Raw genomic sequence first — 24612 nt, forward strand, 5'->3', positions numbered from 1 at the left:
ATAGCATTCACACATTGTTACTTACAAAATCATATTATCCTAAAAAAAAATGAGCAAAAGAGAAATCATCTTCCAACAATGAAAAGGAAGGAGATTCAATGTTTTTTCTACACAAATTTGCTCAATTAGTAAACTTATCAAGAGTAGGTTGCTTGCCCAAACACTAGAAAGTAAAAGACCCACTTCCAATTTCTATATTCATTGTTTGGATGCTATCATCTTTTAGGGTTATGATAAGCACCTCGTTGGCTAATTTTTAAGGAAGATCCCTAGTAAAAGGAAACTCCCTCATTCCATGATCCTATTTTATTATTAGTGACCAACTTTGGATTCCCAAAAACTCGAAGTCTATGCTCAACCATATTAGAGGTGAAAAGAAAAGATGATTTTGCACAACTAAAATAGGGGAAGGGTTGGAAAAAACAAGAAGGATTTGCGATTTATAAAAATCACAACAATGATAAGGATTGAAGGCTTTCTTGTAGTAATGAAAAACATTGTTTGCAGTGCAAGATTGATTAACAATATTACTCAAAATCTCGAATTAAGGTTTTCAAGGTGAAAAAAGGTAGTGTTGAAATATGTTAGAGCTTGGTCTATTGGGAATGCCATGCTCAATGTCATCTTTGGCATGCTTGAAAGGTCCCATGTCCCCTATTCCCTTACAATGCCATTGCTCTTTTCCTCTTCCATCTACTTCTTCTCCCTTCAAACTTATGGCTTTTTTTCTTACACACTCCATTTGATGATCTCTCATCATGTTTTTTTTATTTAATAACCTATTATATGATGATTTCTATGAAGTATTAAATTATTATAGTTGCTTGGTAAAATGCAAATTAGGTCCCAACCTCCTTAATATTATAACAAAAGGAAGTTACATAGAGTTTGTTAGGACAATACCTAAATGCCATTCTCAAGCAAAAGCCTTGGCAATGAAGGCTATAAGAAAATTGTCCCATCATTAACAACTCAAAGGCTGTCATGTCATTTTCTTACCACCAAATCTCAACATATAGACAATAATTTGTTTAGTTTTGTTAGATTTTTTATTGGACACCAATTTGCTAGGGTCACGTTGCTAGTTGTCCCCACATTCAATGCTAAAGGGGACAAATGAGAAACTTCATCTACTAAAAGAACCTTTGTTAATTTACTCATTGTAGATAAGGAAATAATTACACAAGTCTCCTATCACAATATGAAGGAGAAATAGTATTTTCCCCCAAAGTATTCTCACTTGACTTCCCAAGAGAAAGAGAGAGGCCCCTCCTCACAAGGAGGCTCTAAAGCTTCATTCACAACAAATATCATGTACAAACTAAATTATACTATAAAATTCTATAAATAAGCTCTAATCATCGTGTATTACTAAATGTGTACTAGTCAATAGGTTAAGCACAATTGATGAGGATGATGGTATGTTTTTTTGATTATGATATCCACCAAGATTCAAACTTTCAAAGACTTGATTGAGCCGAGTTTGACCTTTGAATAACTTTGATGAACAAAACCCTCCTACTTGTAACTTCCTCATCATAAGAACATTAAATGGATGAATAAATGGGATATTAGCATAAGAGATTGCCCAAATAACAATGGGGAAATAAAAAAAACATGTGGAAATGACAACTTGGGAGGAAAAAGGAATACTATATTAAACATTTCAATCCCACACATGACTATATGCAAAAGAACTACATAGGAATGGAAATACAATGGAAAGCAAAAATGTTAATTGCTTGGATAAGAACTAGCTCACATCAATTTAGATGCAAAATTTAAAGATGGAAGCTACCTAAAGAGGAGTGGGCAGATAGATCATAGAAGACGTAGATTTTGCACTCAAGGAGTGGTGGAGAAAAAATTATATTACATCATGGAGTATTCAACCCACAAGGATATCCAAATCAACTATATTGAGACATTAAATGTAAACACCTTGCGTGATCTATTTGAAAGAGAAAAGATAAAAAGAGTTGCAGATTTCCTAATCAAGATATACAAGAGAAGATCCAAAATGCAAAAGAAAAAGGAGGTTTAGTAGGCACAATGTTTTGAGCTTTGCTTACTTTTCTTTGCTGGCTACCTTGTAAACATTATTAAAAACATTCATTCAGTTATGTTATACTCAAATTGTTTACAAAAGCAATGATATCTATATCTAGGGGAAATAGATAACATAGTTCCAATAACTGTCACCTTATTGTCACGTTGACCCCCCAATAGCCGTCATAGTGAAACCATCATTAATAAATTTGTTTTGCACCAATAGCTGATCATTTTTTATAATTTTTTGATCATAATTGGCCCATTTGTGCACCACTATTGGAACATTTGTGCACCACTATTGGGACATTTGTCAACAAGTACTAGAGATTTTGAGTTGATGCTTACTGGAACATCTTTAGCTAGGTATCAGGATTCAGACGACACTTTGAAATGTATATTGTTTGACCTTTGTGCACATAACTGATTCCACAACGTGCATCATTACTACCTAAAAGCCAGATCAATAGCTATAAGCTGTTAAGTCGCATACGAAGACAACTAAAAAAAAATCAAAATCCAATGTACTGTTTAAGATCTTTGGGTGCGTGAAGTTAGTTATGACGACTAATGGTGCTCTTCCCAATATAATTTAAATATTTTTAAAAAAATCCTCTTCTATAAAGACACTAAACTTTCCTAAATGGAGAGAGAAGCACAACCGCAAGGTTAAAGTGGAAGGCACTGAACTTTTCTTCAAGGCGTGAGGTTCAATCTCAATTCTTAAAGTCATGGATAAAACCGAACTCTGAAAAAAAGGATAGATTTATCTGGTTTAAGTTGACTACCCTGACATTTATCCTTCCATTAGGGTTTTACCTGTTTGATTAGCACAACAAATATTTACGTGCATTTTGTAATTGTATTTTTTTACGCATTACTCTCTCAGACCGTGAATCTCAATGAATTTAACGATCTAGAGTTCAAACTAAGAAAGTCATGATTGGAAAGTCTATTTACAGAGCATGTAGGCACTCCATGCCAGTGGATGACATGGAGAAGGAGAAAATGAGATGTTCCAATAGAGGGTTTCTCGCTCTGTATATTTTCTGCAACTTGTATTGTCTCGTTACAGTTGAAGGTAAGTCTTTTTTCGCTACAGTTAGTTGATCCTTTTAAGTTTTTTTTTTTCAATTGTGAAAGGGCTTGAGTATTTTATGTTATGAACACCATGTGTAGTAATTGGATTTAGTATAGATTGCCTAACATCGTTGCTTTGTTCAAAATCTCGTAGTCTTAAATTACTACAATATAAGAATTCTTCTACTCCTCTTTCTTGAGCCTTGCACATGAGGTCAAAGTCGAGAGGTACAAAATTTGTTTAAATATTGTAAAGAATTAAAATATATCCTTACCGTCAACTTTCATATGGAGCATCTCATTGGTTCAATTGGGCGTCTAGCTTGGCTGTGATCCAAAAGAACAACTTTTCTATTAGATTTTTAGTTTTTTGGTAAACTTTGAGCCGCGTGCCTTCATGGCGTCTGAAGATTCTTTCCATAAAAGTCATTACACAAATAACATTTATCCTTATGTATACTGGTCTTAATTACAAGGTAAAGGGATCCACTGGCACACAAACAACTTCAAGCATTTGTTGCTAAGGAGTAGATTTGCGAATTTAATTCTCCCTTTTGGGCTTTAGCTTCTTTCCCCATTGCCAAGCTTTTGGAGCATGTAATACCTTGTTCTACATATAACAATGGGAACTTAACATCAAAATATAGAGGTCTAATTACCAATTATGAACTCTATATACTGTTTAACGGCCGGGAACAACTTTTCCTCTTTAATTGCTATCTCCAATTGTTGGTTATGCTGGCTTTGGCAAAGTGTTAGGTTGGTAGGGGATCTGAAAACTGCCAAGGATAGTCCTCTAGCAGTTCTTCATTTAAAGATTTCACACACTAGCTCAAACAAATTCTCCAGAACAAAATAATAAGTTAAACGTTTGAACAACAAAATATCTACTCTTTCCGTAGGAACATTATAGCAATATTCAGATCTGAAAAAACTAAGAACAGTATCAAAATCAAGCACACAAGACTGAAAAACAAGGACTACTCTGGAGAAACCCTGAATGGTAAAAACTCCAACGAGTGAGCTGCTCCAGTTCTTCAATCACCATAAATCAGTCAATTACATGTATGAAAGTCTCTCCAGGACAACAAAAGTGCTCATGGCTTTATACAACTGAGCTCCACATACATTCAATGCTTGCAACTCCATTAAAACCCAGCTCTAAAGTCTACTGTTCAGAAAAACTGTACAAAACATGAAGGATGAGCATAATGCCGGCCTTTGCAACTTGTTTCTCACTTTCTATTATACCTCTAATGCTTCGTAAATGCTGTTTTCCACTTGACAGTTGTGGAGAAAGAGAAAAGACATCATTTTTGGCTGTTACACCATGTTCACAAGACAAAATAGCAGAACCACCATTTTTTGACAGACAATGGATGGGGGATACATAATTGCTGGGGTGAAAATGAATTCACTGGAGTGAAAATAAAACTACTGGGCTGGAAATTAAATTACCACCTGTTGAAAATTGGCAGTTGCAAAAACATTGGGGCTGTTACAAAATCAACCCTCCTACAACTGATGGTTTCTTTGACAACTCCAGAATACAGAATTTTTCCATTTGCTCCTCTATTTTCTGACTTCTCTGAGATGTTATAGACTACATCAAGGTCATCTTCAGCATTGTGACTTGAAGATTGGCTTCATAACTTATTATGGTTAGGAAAATATGAGTTTTGCAGCTTTGATCGAAAGTGACAACTTTGGCTGCTCAAACAACTGCAATGATCTGATATGTAGATCACACCTGTAAGATACCTTCTTTCTTATATACCAAAATTACACATCAGAGTACCCTGTGACTGACTGAACTCTAACATAATACAATACTACAGATGCTTGTTTATTGAGTTTAACAGTGATTACAATGAAAATTGAGATATATCAGAATGGGAAGTAATGCAAAAACTTATAGAACTAATCAACAGCAGGACTTACAATAATCTTATTCTCAGATTAATATCAAATCAGAGATGACTTGAAGTTCAGAATACAATGCCCACAGATAATATTGGAGTTCACAACATAAATAGCATCAGCATATCAAATTAATACACGCCATTATTACTGCTCACAAACAATTTGTTATTGGATAACAATCTGATACACTAGCAGTTTATCAGTCAAATCAATATATTTAATGTTATACTCAGATCATATTAACTGCATTAAGCTTACTTGAGAGATTGCTGACCTTACTGAGCAAAACGATCTCCAGAAGTCCCAGATCGAATGTTTTCTTTTTGAGGTGCGATAGGGACTCTGGTATGCAGGTGGAACCCTAGTATTAGGTGCAGCCTGTGGACAGTGATATAGGTGCCTTGGACTGGCGCCAAACTCTTGAAAGATGCCCTCCAACTGCGGCAGCGTACCTTCTGTCAAGTCTGACAATTAGATTCTTATCTTTGTGTCCACAATTTGAATCCTTGCAGTATATCCTTTCTTCCTTCGATAATAAATTCTTATGGAGAGGTGAATGTTTACCGCTATATCTGGTAATTAAATAAGTAATAATATAGATGACAATGCACACCAAACATAGGAGTAAAATATATCTTTATTCGCACATGAAATTATTACAGATAAGACTAGAGATGGTCGGCCAAGGATTACAATTGATCCGACTCTCTCATACTATCTTCCTTGGTGGTACACAACATATTTAAACTCGACGGTTGCCAAGGGAAAACAACCGTCAACCAACCAATGCTTATAACTACCCGAGAGTGATAACCCACTTAATACAAACAATTAATACATTGGCAGATAACCAATATTAACGAACATAATAGTAGGCGTTTTATGCCAACTACATCATCCCCCCAAAAGAAAAAAGTTGTCTTCCATATGACAAGTATAGATCAAGTAATATTTAGGAAAACTAATGACAAGAGTGTAGATAATGACTTATGCTCGACAACCCCAACTTGTAGTGCACTTGCCAAATCAAATGAGGGTTTGGGGGTAGTGCCCCTTGTGGGGTTGAGGGGCAGCGCTCCTCGTATGGTCCCGGGGCAATGCTCAGGATGCGCTCCTTGTCGCAATAGAGGGCAGGGTTGTGTGATGTCCCCTTCCTAGTCAGGGTTTTAGAGTTGATGAGTTAGCTTATTTTCTGGACCCTCGTAGGCTAACAGGGTATGGACAGAGGGTCATGGGGACAGTGGATTGAGGATGATGTTCTTCAGTTCAAGGTTGGGTGTTCAGTTCAGGCTTTGTTTGAGCAGTTTTTGACTCCATTTGAGGGATTTGCTATTTATAGATGGGAAGTTGGTTATTTTTAGACAGGCCCCTGGTCACATGGGTTTTGGGAGCTTTATCTCCAGCTTCTGACGGTTCATTTTTTGGAGTCATATTGAGAGAGATATTAATTTTTCAGTGAATTACAGGCAATATTTAATTAATGACGTTTATTATAAAGTCACATTGACTTTTTAATAAAATATTTCACTTAAATTTATTTATGTGACTTATTATTTTTCTCCATAGTTGGGTGCCCATATTAAAAGTTTTTTAACACTTAATGATTTTTTTCAAACCCTAAAAGCAACCCTAATAAAAAATCATGGGTTTTTGCATAAAGCCGCCCCCTTGAGAAATCAAACTCATTAATTTGTTGATCATTTGATATCTCTTCCTCTCTGGGTTTTGGAGCTTGAGGATTTCAGACTGGATTCTTCATTGGAGAATGTTTATTCTTCAGTGCATGGTAATGGTGAGACTATGAAAGATCAGTTGAATTGTTGCAGTTGTGGTTGGCTTCATTCAAAAGTCAAATTGGTGATGATTGCAGGCAGATTTGGCTTCTTATAGGGCAGATCTGTTGTATGTTTTCTTATTTACTGTTATTGCTGTTAATTTTCTGTGGTTTGGAGGCTTTCTTTCCCAAACACACAGCTTTCTCATTAAATTGGCGCCATCTTCTATTGTTTGGGCGTCTTATTATTAAAATAAGAGCAGATCTGAATTGTTTCCTAAATAAAAATCAGAACTTTGTAAGTTGCTGATTTAATCTTTTCATTTCAATAAATTGGCTAAGGACCTACGGGTATGCTTCTAAAATCTCCAATTTATTGTTTCAGCTGATTATTTCATGTATTATTTTCAATGTGTTGAAAATTAAGAAACCCCTTCTGCAACTTCTACAACTTCTGTCTATTTTTGAAAGACCATCTTTAGTAATAAAAAATACAAAAAGAATTACAAAATTACAGCAGGTTGAAGAATTGAACCAGCAAGCGTTCATCACAGGTTGAGTGGCAGAGCCCCCACTACCAACACCAAATGAAGATCATCAGAACCACACAAAACTTAATGGCGCACATCATTTTTTCCATTTTTTAAGATGCCACAACCAATGCTGATGAAGCTAGATAAGAGAAAGTTTGTAGTGTTTAACCAACATATGTAACATAATAAAGTCGGATGTGTCATGAAGAATTCACCAAGAATGTGTCAAGGCTGAGAATGTCGTTTTGCAGTCAAACCATATGATGCCACAATGAGGCTGTATGTGAGAATTGTTGGGCCATAGATGAGATTTGCTAAGCCGTATGGAAGAGTATTCTCGTTGCCATATGGGAAGGTTTTGCTGTAGCTGATTGTGTCGTATGTGATGCAAGAGGATTTGTACGGAGATGAATGACATCCACACGATGTAGCAATGATGTCATACGAGGTTTTTAAGTTGTACAAAATGACCAAGAAGGTGCTGTACAAAAGAATCATAAGATCTCATAGGAACAACCAAAGATAACTGTATGAACAAGGCATGAGATCTTTGTATAGTGGGAAGCTGTCGTACAATACAAATTGAAGCACATTGTGGCTGTACAGGGTAACACCAAAGTTGTATGAAGTGAAAGAAATGTTGCCCAAAGAGAATTGGCTGTTGTACAGGATACCAGGAAAGCTGTACGGGTACAACAATGTGTTGTACGATTGGAAGCTTAATGTATTGACATACGGTTGTGAGGTGCCGTACGGGCAGGACTATAGGCCATACGTGGTGAGGAGCAGACGACTGTACGAAAGGGGCAACATGGTGCTGTATGGGAAGCATGGAGGACTGTTGTACTACAAGCAACTTAACATGTCGTATGGCATAAGGTGGAGACCGCACGTGAGCAATACAATGCTGCTGTATGGTGCAAAACATGAATTGACACTTTCGTGCCTAGGGTGTCGTACGACCGCAATTGTCATATGATTTGAAAAGTACTATGTATGCCGAGTGAACAGTACAAGATGCCTTACAATATGCAATGAAAACAAGTGTGGAGTTCGTATGAGATAAGATATCCCAGGTCGTACTATAGAGATTGGAGGTCGTATGGACAGAACAAGATGCTCCCTTGACAATGAAACTACAATATGAGGAAGAACTTGTTGTACATAGTGTGCATTATTTTTCTTGCTCTCCAACTCCCCCTTCAATTTAATAATTTTCTCCGACTCCATTATTTTTTGCTTTCCATTTTCCATCCCTCCTAATTTCTTCCTTTTCCTCTAAATTTTCGGTGAAGTTGATTTCCCTTGACAATTATTTATATGCTCCACATTAGATATTTTGCTCTTTGTGCTCTGGGATGTATCGTTCACAATTTTATGTACTTTCCTCAGTTGCTCTTTACCGAGAGTTGTGGCTTCAAGAAAATTACATGTTGATGAAAATACCTCATAGTCCTCCATTTGCCAATGAAATAGTCCATTCAGGGAACTCGTCTCATCTTTAGAGCAATCTTCCATTTGAGCACCTCTTTGTCATTAGGTTCTTGTTGTCACGAAGGATTGCGCCGTGTTGCTAAGCTGGGAGCTTAGCAATCCTGTGAAACATGGAATGGTCCTCAAGCCTGTGGGTAGCCTATTTGTGTTTCATGGGATTGCTGAGCTCCTAGCTTAGCAACATAGCGCAATCCTTCGTGACAACAATTCTATTGTTTTTCGTCTTTCATCCCAAAATCTCCACCCTCAAACTTTGAGTCGGAGGATGCCAGTTCTTCACTCACTGTTTGGTTCCTTAGGTCGATGATGTACTTCCTTCCGTCACTCTTGATTGAGAGTGTGTTTCGCTTCCAATTATGATTCGCCTTGGCAGTAATCAACCATCCCCTCTGGAGGAGTGCATCATACGCCTTCTTTTGCAATAGGATGACTACGAAGTCCAAGAAAAAATGTTGTGTCCAATCATTACTTTTTGTGCCATCAATGTTCTCAACGGCTTAATGCTGTGCTGGTCGGCACCTACCAAGTGGAAGGTCGGCAGCCAGAGCGTTGGTCTTCCAAGGCATTTCCAAGTATCTTCTAGTAGTACGTTTACTCTCGAACCTCCATCGATGATGGTGTTTGTCAACTTCTTCCCCATTATTTCCATCTCAACGATCATCGACTTCCTCCCGATGCTAACCGTCAGCAACATTGGATTACTGGCCTCATTACCTTCACATGGTGGTTTCTCTATCAGTTCCTCTTGTGGTTTATATTGTTTTTGGCTAACTATGTCGTCATTGATCGTGTTGGTAATTGCCACTCTCAATTGTGGCATAGTTGGAAGAAGGTCTGTCACCTGATGGGTATGGTTGCCTATAGCACCTACTGAACTATGTTCTTCTTTGACTCCTACAGTGATGTACTTTTAGATCCAGTGGAAGTTATTTGTTCCTTCGCCAACACTTGTTCTACTTTTGCTTTGGCTTCTTAGAGTTGTCCCTTCTCCGTAGAAGCGTCTAAGTACATTGCCTTCTTCTTCTGCGCTCTTGTGATTGCCAAAACTACCTCATCTTGTTCCGCCACATCCAGCATATTAATACCATTTTGCTCTGAGCAGATGGTGTCTTCATGATTCCTCAGTCCACACCATTTGCACAATAATTGTATGTTGTCTTTCTTATTCTGATAGTCTCTCGCAAAGTGTCCCCACTCACTACATTGTCGGCATTGTATGATAGGACATCCTCCGGAGTTGAACTGTATTTGATTTCACCCTTGTTGGTTTTGATAACCGCTTGGCGATGTATTTTGTGGTCTCGATTGAGTGGACTCTCTCTGTGTGAAGAGTACTTGTGTACTTGTCTTCAAATTTTACGGGCACTCCTTGATTGAATGACCCAACACTTGGCAAATCTCACAAAACATATTCTAGGACAATTACCTTTCGTGTGCCCCTCATGTTTGCATTCAGTACACCATAGTTCATTACTTTCTTTATTGGTTCCTTTCTCTACCTTCAATTCTTTCATCATTCTCATCATCTCGTAGTAGGGCCTGAACCATTTTGGATTTTTCGTCGCTACTACCTTCAGTGCTCTCATTGTTAAAATAACATTATCTATTCTATAATGGTCATCTTCTATTCTTAGTGGTCATCTTAGTTGTCGACTTATCTAGCTATTTAGCTTTTTAGTCGACTTATTTAGCTTTTTTAGTGCGTTAAGTGAAACTATTGCTTCTTTATTAAAGACACACAGTTAGCTTTATATTATTTAGCTTTATTTAATATTTTAAGCTTTTTTAGCTTTTTAGTTTTACACTTAAAACGACTAGTTCTTAATTTAGAACGATGTCTTATAATATCTATAAATACGGTTGTATATTGTTGAATAAATTATTCGATTATTTTGTTCAATCAATATTTCATGGTATTAGAGCGTGTCAATGGGATTTTAAAGAGTTTCAAAAAATTCGTGCGCTCCTTTCTGAATTTTTTTTCTAGATTTTTTTTAATTGTTTTTTTAATAAAAAAATGATTTTGTTTTTTGGAGGTTCCGGTTCGTCTATAGTTGGTGTTTAGGGTTTTTCGCCTCTGTTTGAAGAGTTTTTTTTGCAGAGCAGGGTTCGTGGTCAAGATTTTTTTCGGTGAGGGTTTTTCTGAGACAACGACGTTTTTCAGCTAGGGCGCGTCTGGGGTTTTTGTACCTGCGGATTTCGTGTTTTTTTTCCGGTAGGGTTTTCATGCCGGCGACTATCTGCGATTTTTCGCAGTTGTTTTTTTTGGCAGATTTCTAAATATCTCGGTTTTTTCCGCCTCGGTTTTTTCCGCAATTCTGTTCATGATTTTCAGTAGTGCTTTTCTTTGCGCGATTTTTTTCGCGCCATTCTGTGACCGCATTTTTTTTCGACTGATCTGCGTTAGGGTTTTTCGGCAGGATTATTTTTTGCTTTCTGTGACCGCGTTTTTGTGTTCTTCGTCGCCTTTCTACACTCCGCGATTTTCCGGTGGGCATGTGTTGATTTTCCGCGACGTGTTTCGCGGTTTCTGCGACCTTCACTGCGTCCTCTCTAATTTTTGCGATCTGGTTGGCGGCTAGGGTTTTCACACCCTTTTGTGGCAGTTTGCTTGGTTTTTGTAATTTTTTTTTTCAGAAAAATATCATTGAGTTTTTATAAATTTTTTGTCTTCAAAAAAATTAATTCTGGGTTTTTAATATTAATTTTTGCTTTAAAAATATTATTTGAGTTTTTATAATTTTTTGTCTTTAAAAAAATTATTCCGAGTTTTATAATTTTTATCCATAAAAAATTATTTGCTGGGTTTTATTAATTTTTTTCCACAAAAATTATTTTTTTTCTGGGCAAGGCCTCTCGTCCTACAGGTCCCAGGGTTTTCATGGTTTTTTCTTGAAAAATTGTTTGTCGGTTTTTTGATTTTTTTCCACAAAAAATCATGTGAGGGTTTTCACGATTTTTTCCCTAAAAAATATTAGAATATTTAATTATATTTTAGTCACCTATATTTAGTTCCTTGTTTAATGGTCATTTAACTTTTTAGTTAATTAGCGTTTAATCTTTATTTAGCATTTAGCTTTTTCTTTTTAGTTAATTAGCTTTTAAGCTTTATTTAGCGTTTAGCTTTTTAGTAGTTCACTTTAAACGACTTGTTCTTAATTTAGAACGTTGTCCTTGTAATCTCTTTATATACGTTTGTATATTGTTAAATAAATTATCCGATTATTGAATCATTCATTTAATTTTTTTTTTCATGGTATCAGAGCGGGTCAATGGGATTCTTTAAAGTTTGGCGAATTTTTTAATAAAAATTCATGGCCTTCTTTCTGGAATATTTTCCAGATTGTTTTTAATTTTTTTTTATAAAAAACGATTTTGCTTTTTTTTTAAGGCTTTTCGAGGGTTTCCGGTTCATGGGCGAATTTCTTTGTGCTGGGTAGCAGTTCATGTTTTTTTTAGAGTTCTAGAGATTTTCGGGCCTGTAACTTGGAGGGTTTTTTTGCAGATTGAAAATTTTCCTAGGGTTTCTGCAATTTTCAACTAGGGTTTTGACCCTTCAGTTTAAGTCGAAATTTTATTCTGGTTGTAGATTCTTACTGGGTTTTTCAAGACCTCAACTGGGTCGTCGTCAGATTTTCTGGGTGCATCGTTTTTCGTGCCTCAATTTTGAGCCGTTGGATCTGCATTTTGATTTCAGATTCTTGGTGGGTTTTTCGAGAGCTTTTCTGGGTTGGTCTCATATTTTTTTGGGTGCCTCATTTTTCGTGCCTCGAATTTTGTGCCAGCGTATTTGCCTTGGAATTTAAAAATAGTCCGCAATTTCTGCTAATTTTGTGGTTGCGGGAATTTTGGTGTTTTTTGGGCACTATTTATGCTATTTTAAGTTTGTAGAAAATTTTTAATTTCTAGGTTTCTCCCAAACCTCGAAATTTGTGCCTTGGAATTCCTGCTAGAATTCTTCTCCACGGTTTCAGTTTTTTCAGCAGTTGCTTCTATTCTGATTTAAAAAAAAAAAATCAGATTCTTCTGTCTCTTGCTTTCACTCAGTTGACCTCAATCAACCTCGGTTTCCGTGATGGCATCTTTGACTAGCATCATGTTGGAACATAGACAGAAGTTCAACAACTGCCATAGCACGTGGAAACAGTGCATGTTCACGATATCTGAATATCGTTGCCTTGATCAGATTGATTTAGGCCAAACCTCGTCCTATAGGTCCCAGGGTTTTCACATTTTTTTTTCCTCAAAAATTGTTCGTAGGGTTTAGAATTTTTTCCTTAAAAATTATTATCTTTCATCTGCAAAGCTTGCATGCGTTTTATTAATTTTTCCACAAAAAAGTAATTTTTGGGTTTTCTGATTTTTCGCCATAAAAAATCATGGGAGGGTTTTGCTTGATTTTTTTTTCAAAAATCAGGGTTTTACCACATGATGTTTGGTATTTTACCGTGTGATGTTGTTTGGTGTTTTTCCGCATGATGTTTGATGTTTTATTGCATGATGTTTGGTGTCTTACCACGTGGTGTTTTGGGTCTTGCCATGCGAAGTTTCAGGGTTTTGTTCGATTTTTTTTCACAAAAATCATTTCAAGGGATTTTACCATTTTTTTCCACAAAAATGATGATTTGTATCTTCAATTTTTGAGGGTTTGTCGATTTTTCCTCAAATTTATGGTTTCGGGTTTCAATTTGGTTACCCAACGTCAGGTTGGATGGATTCTGGTATTCTTGGTCATTAACACTTTTTAGATCCAGGGAGGGTCTCCACCGCAGCAGAGTGTTCTTTTCATTTGTGATCAAAAGACCTGCAGTGTCTTCTGTAGGGTAGTTAGTAGATAGAATGACCATTAATGGAGGGTATTAGAATATTTAATTATATTTTAGTCACCTATATTTAGTTCCTTGTTTAATGGTCATTTAGCTTTTAAAAGCTTTATTTAGCATTTAGCTTTTTCTTTTTAGTTAATTAGCTTTTAAGCTTTATTTAGCGTGTAGCTTTTTAGTAGTTCACTTTAAACGACTTGTTCTTAATTTAGAACGTCGTCCTTGTAATCTCTTTATATACGTTTGTATATTATTGAATATATTATCTGATAATTGAATCATTCATTCAATTTATTTTTCAAAAAATTGTTTGCAGGGTTTATAATCTTTTCCTTAAAAATGACCATCATCTGTAATCCGCAAGGATTGTGTGGGATTTCTAGGTTTTCATGATTTTTTCTTCAAAAATTGTTTGTTCGTTTTTTCGATTTTTTCCTCAAAAATCATCTGTAATATGCAAAGTTCACGTGGGATTTTGTGATTTGCGAAGTTCTCTGGTTTTGATCATTTTTTTTCCTCAAAAATCGTGCTTTGTTGCAGTCAATTTTGGGTCGCACTGCTAGGGCGAACATTTGCAACCGAGGTATCTTGCAGTCTATTTTGGAGTTGCTGGAGCAAACAGTGCTCAGTACTCTTTTGCAAAAGGGTTTGCTGATTTTTTCTCAAAATAATGGTTTCAGGCTTTAGTAATTTGTGTGTGCGAACTCTCCAATTCATGTGTGAGGATAACATTAGCTTGGATGGCTTTTGGTACTCTTGGTCATTTACATTCTGCAAATCTTGGGAGGGTCTCCGTAGCAGCAGAGTGTTCTTTGCATTTGTGATCATAACACCTGCAGTGTCTTCTGTAGGGTATTGAGTATGATGACCATTAGGGAGGGTGTTAAAATAATATTAATATCTATTATGTAATGGTCATCTTCTATTCTTAGTGGTCATCTTAGTTGTCAACTTTTCTAGCTATATATCTTTTTAGTCGACTTATTTAGCTTTTTTAGTGCGTTAAGTGAAACTATTGCTTCTTTATTAAAGACACATAGTTAGCTTTATATTATTTAGCTTTTTAAGCTTTATTTAATATTTTAAGCTTTTTTAGTTTTTTAGTTTTCACTTAAATGAGTAGTTCTTAATTTAGAACGTTGTCTTGTAATCTCTATATATATGGTTGTCTATCGTTGAATAGATTATCCGATTATTTTGTTCAATCAATTTTTCACTCATTGTCGTTAGTCTTCCTCTTCCCTCGGGAGGATGTTTTGTCTTCACTTTTGATGTTCGTCGCCCGATTGTAAGCATCGACATACGAGATCAGAGGCACTACTCTTATCTTCTTGCATAACGAGGGTATCAGTCCCTTGATGAACCACCGCTTCTTCAACTCGTCGGTTGGCTGGTTCTCCATCTTACCCAACAACTCTTTGAGCCTTTGATTTTATGCTCGTATGTTCTATTGGAGATTGTTGGAAGCATGAGCTTGTATGGTTGTCATTGATGTCAAACCTGGTTATCCGGATGGATGTTGGTCTGGATATGCTCTTGGTTGTTGTGGAAATATGTTTTGTGTTGCAGTTAATGTTTTAGGTGTTGGTTGTGTCATCTTGTATTCAAGATGGTCTGGAAAGCTTTTGGTGCCCTTCGGATATGTTTCTAATTGTGTTGTGGTTTAGTGGATCATATTTTTTGGTTCGGATATGTGTTGGAAGATGTGTTGATATGTTGTTTTGGGTCTCACCATGGTGTGGGGAGATCCGCATTGAGTATTTTGTGTTGGAAGAGGTTATGTGGCTGACGGATTGTTATTTCTACACATTATGTTTGGTAACGACTTTGGAGTATGTGTTAGCGTGTGCGGATTATTGGATCAATCATGGAAGGATGTATTGTAATTTGTTTTGGTTCCCTCTTTCTCCTAGAGTGGACTGATTTGAGTATTTTAGGTCCAGGTGGCTTATTTTGTGTAATATTGCTCATTCTGTTTTGGCTGACCCTTAATTAGGATTTCAATGTTGTATCTCATATTTAAGATGTGTGGATGGATGAATTGTGGTGTGATGAGAAGTGAATTGTGTGAGAAGTGTATGCGAATGATTTGCAAGTAGATTTGAGTTTGTGGTTGTGCAAAAATCAGTTTGAGAAGAGCTTTGAAGGTGATATATTTTGCAAGATAGTGTGTTGTGACAGTGAAGATTATCTGATATGTTTGCCATGATGTTGGTCTCTTGATCCTATTGTTTAAGGACAAGTTTATGTTCAGGAGAATCCTTCTCAATTTCAATTTAGCTATTTCATTTGTTACTGAGAGTCAGTGAGTCCTTTGGTAGTAGTTTGTATCGTCTTGTAAAAGTGATCTTCAGCTGAGCAAGTCCTCTTTGTATTTTGCCTAAGGTTCTGTGTCTTAGCTATGCAAGTCCTTTAGGTGTTGGTGCTCCTTGGCAGCAAGCCTAAAACATTGTAAACATTTTTATTCATATTGTGAGTTGGATTCTCACCGTGGTTTTTCCTTGATTGGGTTTTCCATGTAAATTTGGTGTTCATGCGTTGATGGTTGATGGTTGATGGTTGATGCTTATGTGCTGATAATTAATGTGTTATTGCTAAGTAAGTTAATGTTGTTTATTAATAATCTATTTTGAAGTTCCGGACTGGATGCTCAGTCTTGTCGGGTTTTCAACTCATTCTCGTGCCTCCCTTGTTTGGTATTGTAGATTTTCATTGTTGTCCCTCAAGAGTTTAAATTCCTTATGGAATGCTTTCTTTAGGCTATCCCACGATTCTGTGTGTTTCTCTTTTAGTTTTGAAAACCAATCGATGGCTATTCCCCATAAAGTTGTAGGAAACACTCTCAACCAGTGTCTTTATTTAACTAACCACTTGCCAACCAAATGTTTTTGCACGTCTTACAGTGCCGTGAAGGATCCTTTGACCCATTCCCTGTGAACTTCAACAATTTATGTCAATCCACATTCGGACTTGTCGAAGGAGTCACCATCTCTCTCGCCTGCTTACTCCCTTGTGCGTCGAACCTAGTTTCCTGGCACCCTCGATCGTACGTGTGTCCTCTACACGTCCACCTCCAACGTCCCCAACATTCTAGGTACTTCCAGGCTTTGACTCGTTCCTGTGCTCTCTTCGTGTGGGGGTCAATGGTTTGGATCCTCCAATTCTTGGTTCCCCTGAGATGGATAGACGATGAATTATGTCGGCGAGTTCAAGATTTCCCTTTTCGTACTCCTCATCCAACGTTGAGTGTACGAACAAATGGTCTAATTGTTCGACTGGATTTTCCTGGATTTTCCTTGAATGTTTCTTGTAATCTTCTTCTTCATTCTCTTTGTTCTACAATCCTTAAAGATCGCTGGATTGCTTGGTCTTGACCACCTTGTGGCCTCTTCTCACCTTTATTGGGGTTTAAGGGCACGAATCACTCAAGGTTGACTTGATTTCTTTTAAGGCAATGGCTCCAAATGTTTACCACTATATCTGGTAATTAAATAAGGAAGTAATAATACGAATGACAATGCACACTAGACAAAAGAGTAAAATATATCTTTTTTCGCACATGAAATGATAACAGAGAAGAAGACTAGAGATGGTCGGCCAAGGATTACAATTGATCCGACTCTCTCATACTAACTTCCTTGGCGGTACACAACATATTTAAAGAACTCGGCGGTTGCCAAGAGGAACACAACTGCCAACCAACTGACGCTTATAACTACTCGAGAGTGACAACCCACTTAATACAAACAATTAATACATTGGCAGATAACCAATATTATTGAATATAACAATAGGCATTTAATGTTGACTATGATGAATGGAGCTTAAACAATATGTAGATTATCATTGCGCTTATGAGTCTGCTGGGCAATAGTGAAGATAACACAATAATATCCCGAGCAAAGCTAATGACAGGGATTTTGTTTGCCAATGGACTCCTAGGTTTGCGTTTGGGAATGGACGTTGCATTGGTTTAATGCATTTCCTGTGTAAACTCTTCATGCCTTGAACAATCAAACATACTCCTATATGTACCCTCCTTAAGCTAAGTCGGCCACAAAGCAAAACCGACCCAAGGTAAACCAACACAAAGGAATAGGTTGGCCTAGGCTATTTTATTGAAATTAATAATAATTTATTTAATAATATTCTCCAATCTCGCCTTGAAAGCAAAATAAATAATAATTTCATTTATTATTATCTTTTATTTTTTATTTATTTAAAATACTGATGGCCAACGTCCGTTAAAATTGGGGACATCACAGTCCTGTCCTAGAGATTGCTTGTTCTCAAGCAATTCACATCTGCATACCCAAATTGAATGCTAGGATCCCATATCAACCTTAGCACCATTGCTCCACCACTCGGTTGTGCGACCTTGGGATAAACATCTCTCTTTCAAACTTCATCATTGATCTTATCAGACTTGGAACTTAGGAATGCAAATGTCTCTTGGTCCTCCTCCATGTAGTGCATAATCCTGGGGCTTTTTAGATAAGCTTGCATTTCTTCTTCATGGCCCTCAATCTCAAACAAACCCATCATCACAACATCATTTTGTATTATATTGCATGGACCAATCATTCTCATATAATGTTAATCTTCACTACCAAATGCAATTTTATCCATACCTAAAATCTGGGTTGATGTTGCCTGCTTGTTGCTATCTTCTACCATTATGGAGTACTCCAATTTGACATTGTGAGTTTCTGACCCTTTTTTCTGCTCCACTATCATCACTTCTTTCATGACCTCCTCTTGTGCTTCTGTACTCTTCAACATTTCAGGTTCCACTTGTGCTGCTGTAGAATATTCTTCTTCTTTTCTTATTTGTCTTATGTTGTCATAAAGTTCCCTTTCTCTTGGATTTGTCCAATTCAAATATCTCAAATAATCATAAAAAACAAATACAAACTTAATCTGATTAGACAGCCCTAAATACTCTAAAAAGATTTTGATGGCTTCAAGTGTGTACCTCTTTGGATCCCATTGTGCCCATCCAAAATTCTCCTTGCAAGGCTGCTCCTTACATCTACTTCTTCTTTGCACATTCGTTTGAATCTCAAAGTAGTCAGCGAAGGACAAATCTTGATGTACAGCTGACCTTAAGTTCATATATTTGGCATGACATCTGGCCACTTCCCTAGCAGATTCATCTGATTGCCGTTTTTACTTTAGTGATTCTATGTCTTGTTTCCGAGCAATTTGGCTTTGAATAACAGAAATTATGTCATCGGATCTGTAGCTTCTTATTTTCATGGATTTGCATCAACAAACCCTCATAGGTTGGCAGAAAGGTGGCTTTGATACCACTAAGATATAGCAGCATAGGAAGTAATGCAAAAACTTATAGAACACTACCAACATCAGGACTTACAATAATCTTATTCTCAGATTAATATCAAATCAGAAATGACTTGAAGTTCAGAATAAAATATCCGTAGATAATATTGGAGTTAACAACAAAAATAACATTAGCATAGGAAATTAATATACGTCAGTATTATTGGTTACAAACAATTTGTTATTGGATAACAATCTGATACACTAGCAGTTTATCAGTCGGATGTATTTAATGTTATACTTAGATCATATTAACTGCATTAAGCATACTTGAGCGATTGCTGGCCTTTTTGAGCAAAATGACTCTGATATGCAGGTGTAACCCTAGTATTATGTGAAGCCTGTGGACAGTGATATAGGTGCTAAACTCTTGAAAGATGCCCTCCATCTGCAGCAACGTACCTTCTGTCAAGTCTGACAACTTGATGCTTATCTTTGTGTCCACAATTCTGACTCCTTGCAGTATATCTTTTCTTCCTTCGATAATATACTATTATGGAGAGGTGAATGGAGCAGAAACAATATGTATATGTAGATTATCAATGCGCTTATGAGCCTTATGGGCAATAGTTAAGATAACAGAATAATATCTTGAGCAAAGTTAATGATAGGGATTTCGTCCCGCCAATGGACTCCTTCCAGGTTTGCGTTTGGGAAGGGACGTTGCATTCGTTTAATGCATTTCCTAAATAAACTCTTCATGCCTTGAACAATCAAACATACTCCTATATATACCCTCCTTAAGCTAAGTCGGCCACAAAGAAAACCGACCCAAGGTAAACCGACACAAAGGGATAGGTCAGCTCAGGTGATTTTATTGAAATTATTAATAATTTATTTAATAACATCTTCCAATGTCGCCCCCTAAACAAAATAAATAATAATTTCAACTATTATTATTATTTATTTAAAATACTGATGGCTGACGTCTCTTAAAATCGGGGACATCACAGTCCTCCTGTCCTAGAGATTGCTTGTCCTCAAGCAATCCATATCTGCATGCCCAAACTGAAGGCCAGGATCCCATATGAACCTCAGCACCACTGCTTCGCCATTCCGCTGTGAGAACTTCATTATTGATCTTATTGGACCTGGAACTAAGGAATGTGAATGTCTCTTGGTCCTCTCCCATGTAGTGCGTAATCCCAGGACTTTCTAGATAAGCTTGCAGTTCTTCTTTAGGGCCCTCAATCTCAAACAAACCCATCATCACAAGATCATTTTCCATTAAATTGTATGGACCAATCATTCTCATATACTTTGAATCCTCATTACCAAATGCAATTATATCCATACTTTAAGTTTGGATTGATGTTGCCTGCTCAGTACTATCTTTTACCATTACGGAGTCCTCCAATTTGACATTGTGAGTTTCTGACCCTTTTTTTGGCTCCACTATCATCACTTCTTTCTTGGCCTCCTCTTATGCTTCTGTACTCTTTAACATTTCAGGTTTCTCTTGTGCTTCTGTATTAGCTAACCTTAAGTTCATATATTTGGCATGACATCTGGCCACTTCCCTAGCTGGTTCATCTTATCGTCGTTCTTGCTGTAGTGATTCTATGGCCCGTCTTTCTAGCAATTTGGCTTTGAGTAGCGGAAAGAATGTCATCAGATCCATAGCTTCTTATTTTCATGGATTTGCATCAACAAACCCTCACAGGTTGGCATAAAGATGGCTCTGATACCACTGAGATATACCAGCATAGGAAGTAATGCAAAAACCTATAGAACTCTATCAACATTAGGACTTAAAAATAATCTTATTCTCAGATTAATATCAAATCAGTAATGACTTGAAGTTCATAATACAATGCCCACAGATAATGTTGGAGTTCACAACATAAATAGCATTAGCATATTAAATTAATACATGCCAATATTACTGCTCACAAACAATTTGTTATTGCATAACAATCTGATACACTAGTAGTTTATCAGTCAGATGGATATATTTAATTTTATACTCAGATGATATTAACTGCATTAAGCATACTTGAGAGATCGCTGGCCTTTTGGAGCAAAACGACTTCCAGAAGTCCCATATCAAATGTCTTCTTTTTGAGGTGTGGTAGGGACTCTGATATGCAGGTGGAACCCTAGTATTAGGTGCAGCCTGTGGACAGCGATATAGGGGCCTTGGAGTGGTGCTAAACTCTTGAAAGATGCCCTCCAACTGTGGCTGCGTACCTTCTGTCAAGTCTGACAACTGGATGCTTATCTTTGTGTCCACAATTTGACTCCTTGCAGCATATACTTTCTTCCTTCATTAATAAACTCTTACGGAGAGGTGAATGGAGGAGAAACAATATGTAGATTATCACCGTGCTTATGAGCTTGCTGGGCAATAGTGAAGATAACACAATAATATCCTTAGCAAAGCTAATGATAGGGATTTTGTCTTGCCAATGGACTCCTTCTAGGTTTGTGTCTGGGAAGGGACGTTGCATTTGTTTAATGCATTTCCTGTATAAACTCTTCATGCCTTGAACAAGCAAACATACTCCTATATATACTCTCCTTAAGCTCAGTCGGCCACAAAATCACAACTGACCCAAGGTAAACCGACACAAAAGAATAGGTCGGCCCAGGCAATTTTATTGAAATTAATAATAATTTATCTAATAATATTCTCCAATGTCAGTCCCCTAAACAAAATATAATATAATTTCATTTTTTATTATTTATTATTTATTATTTATTTAAAACGCTGATGGCCAACGTCTCCTAAAATTGGGGACATCACAAAAATATAAGCATACAGATTATAATATTAAATATTTTCAGAAATGTGCAATCTGACCTTTCATAGCAGAGAAAATCAGACTTCGGAATTTGTATTGAATCATTCTTCCAATGGCAATTAATACATTCATGCTCAAGAAACAATAATATTCAGCCACTCAAGAATACATACCCAGATTTATATGCACAACAATGGAAAATAAATCTGTCCAACCTCTATTTGCAGTTGTTTGAGAATGGTGTTGACAATCTATAAACATATGATCATAAGTCTGCATAGGAAGGTGCTAGACTTATAAATTAAGGCTTCTGTATTCATCCTGCTTCATAAAGAGTCAACAAACTCCAGGTTCTAGTTATATGAAGGGTTGTCTATAACAAAGTAAGCTTGAATGTCTCTTTCCAAACCTGCATCCAAGGGCAGATGCAATCGTCCAACCTTCAGCTCTCACCTTACAAGGAGCTTTTCTCCACAAACTCATGGTTGAAGTAGATACTTAGGGAAGGTCGAGTGCTCAGGAGAAAATAGCTGCCAAAGCTCGCCCAACGAAGATTCTTCAAATTAATCACACACTTTTAATACGACCATGCAGCAAGTTATTAATGTCTTCAGAAGGATTTCCATGGATTATCTCTTCGAATTATTGCCAAGGCCATACACAGGAAAGACTCTTGCGTCAATATATTTTTCCCTGCTTCGACTATTGTTTTTTCTATGTAGTAGATATTAATATTCATGACTCTGAAAATAGCCTCTATAATATCATGCACCAAACCTTAGAGTCATGACAGGCATAAATTTTTACCTACAAGAGTTGGAGACCTCACAAATATCTCACTTCAACAATTTGAACTTATACGAAGACCTTTTATTGAGTCAGCCAATCTAATAATATTGACTATTTCAATCAAAGCCACTATTTCATAATAAAATTGCAATATTAAACTGACCGATGCTTCTAATGCTTACTTGACTTCTTTAATTAATTCCGGCCCAAATTAAACAAACCATGGCTTATGATATTATTGTATCCTTTATTTATTTTGTAGATGGTGTATCATAAACCCCTAATAAACCCATGCCAAATATATATACAACACATATTTCAATATCTTACTGGCATATAAAATCCAGAATAAAATATCTTTATTTTCCAAATAGGCAGAAATTACCTCAGGTCTGCGGATACCCTTATTATTGCACATTTGTCTTCGAAGGAAGACTTCACAAATTTGGCCCAGCTATGGACTCCGTCCTGAATCCACCCTTTAGGAAGAGCTAGGTTTTTGTCCAACCCTTTTGTCAAACTCTTGAAGGTTTCCATCGCCAGAAATCCTAAATCATCATATCAAATCCATAAGCATGCTTTGCTACAACCCCAGGAACCTCCTTATAAAGACCTCCAGGAAACATCTAGAAGATTAGGTCGACTTTAATATTTGTCATAGTTGGAGAAATTTATTTAATAAAATGACTCATTTTACTATTTTCACTTTATTTTATAATTAAATTAATCAATTAAAGTCATCTCTTTTGTAATATATTTTTTTCTGGACGACTTAATTAATGAATTTAATTAAGTCACTTTGTAAAAAATAGAGGACATTACAACACCTCCTCATTAAGGAGGCTTTTGGTCCCCAAAACTCAAGGACTCAACAAATGTGAAATTCTTCTCCACATCCTCCATATGATACCTGTACGTTAGGAATTCAGAAATCATCACAAGCATATATTCAAAACACTAATCTAGCTCAATCACAAAAACTACAATGTAATGATCTATCCTAAAACACAATCAATAGAGACATGAAAACAAAGCATACAAAACTAAAGATTATGCAAACCAAATGTCAATTTGAATGCTCCTTCATGCGGCTCCATTGTTCTTCTTTCTTCTCCAAATAGCCTTTGTTTGTGGATCTCACCTTCAAGTGCATACACCTAATGTGAAAGCAAGAATGACATTGACACAAGAGTACTTGAAGCATGATTGATTAGCAATTCGATAACCTGATTATTCTCATTCGACAAAGTGATTATGACAAAGTGATTAGATTGGGATTGAAGAAATTCATCCAATTTATAGAAAAATTGGAGAGATGAACAAATTAGTATGATTCAATTCAAATGGAAATTGCAAATCAATTATGTCAATTATGACAAATTATGACAAATTATGCACTTTCTATGCAAAATTTGTTGATTGATAATTTATGACAAATTATGACAAACTTCTATATCAAAAATTGATTGATTGTCAATTATGACAAATTATGACAAATTTCTTTGTCATTCCCATGAAACTAGGAGGAAAATAGGAGAGAATTGAAATTAGAAATTAGGAAATTAGAAAATAGGTGGAAAATTAGAAAATTAGAAAATAGGTGGAAAATTAGAAAATTAGGTAAATTAATTAATAATTTATCATTTATTAATTAATTCACAAAAAGAGGAATAATTAGCCAATTAAATGAACATTTAATTGCGATGAGAAGACTTAGGATAAATAAATAATTTATTAATCCTAGAGGAAGAAATGACACACAAGGTTAAATGATTAAATCATGAAACCCTAGAAGATGAATTAGCAATGCGAGAATGACAATTAGGTCTTGATTGAAGATAATTGATATCGATCATGATTTTGAATTGATAAATGACCCATGTGATAAATGATTTAATTGATAAATGCGCCAATTGACGAGGAACAATGACTAATTGATCCAAATTGACATGATTGAGAAGGATGACGATGATCGATGACAAATCGATTGCAAAATTGAAGAGATTGACAAGGACAACGATCGATGACAAATCGATCGCATGATGATAAGATTGACAAAA

General features: G+C 36.2%; 1 protein-coding gene across 7 annotated transcripts in view; it reads left to right on the forward strand.

Annotated features, from left to right (window-relative positions):
• Positions 1-2703: 2703 nt before the first annotated feature.
• The window catches only part of LOC131063288 (folate-binding protein 1), a 97223-nt gene continuing 75314 nt past the window's right edge, over positions 2704-24612 (forward strand). For 6 of the 7 annotated variants that reach the window (XR_009111041.2, XR_009111043.2, XR_009111040.2 and 3 more), the window contains exon 1: positions 2705-3130. Coding sequence is in view for 1 of the 7 variants with exons in the window: in XM_057997072.2 (XP_057853055.1) it covers positions 2989-3130 (142 nt within the window). In the remaining 6 variants the exon portion in view is untranslated. Of the gene's footprint in view, positions 3131-24612 lie in introns of all 7 variants that reach the window. The other variant, XR_009111038.2, reaches the window with a different exon arrangement.

The sequence above is a fragment of the Cryptomeria japonica genome, chromosome 2, assembly GCF_030272615.1.
Source record: "Cryptomeria japonica chromosome 2, Sugi_1.0, whole genome shotgun sequence".
NCBI classification, from domain to species: Eukaryota; Viridiplantae; Streptophyta; class Pinopsida; order Cupressales; family Cupressaceae; genus Cryptomeria; species Cryptomeria japonica.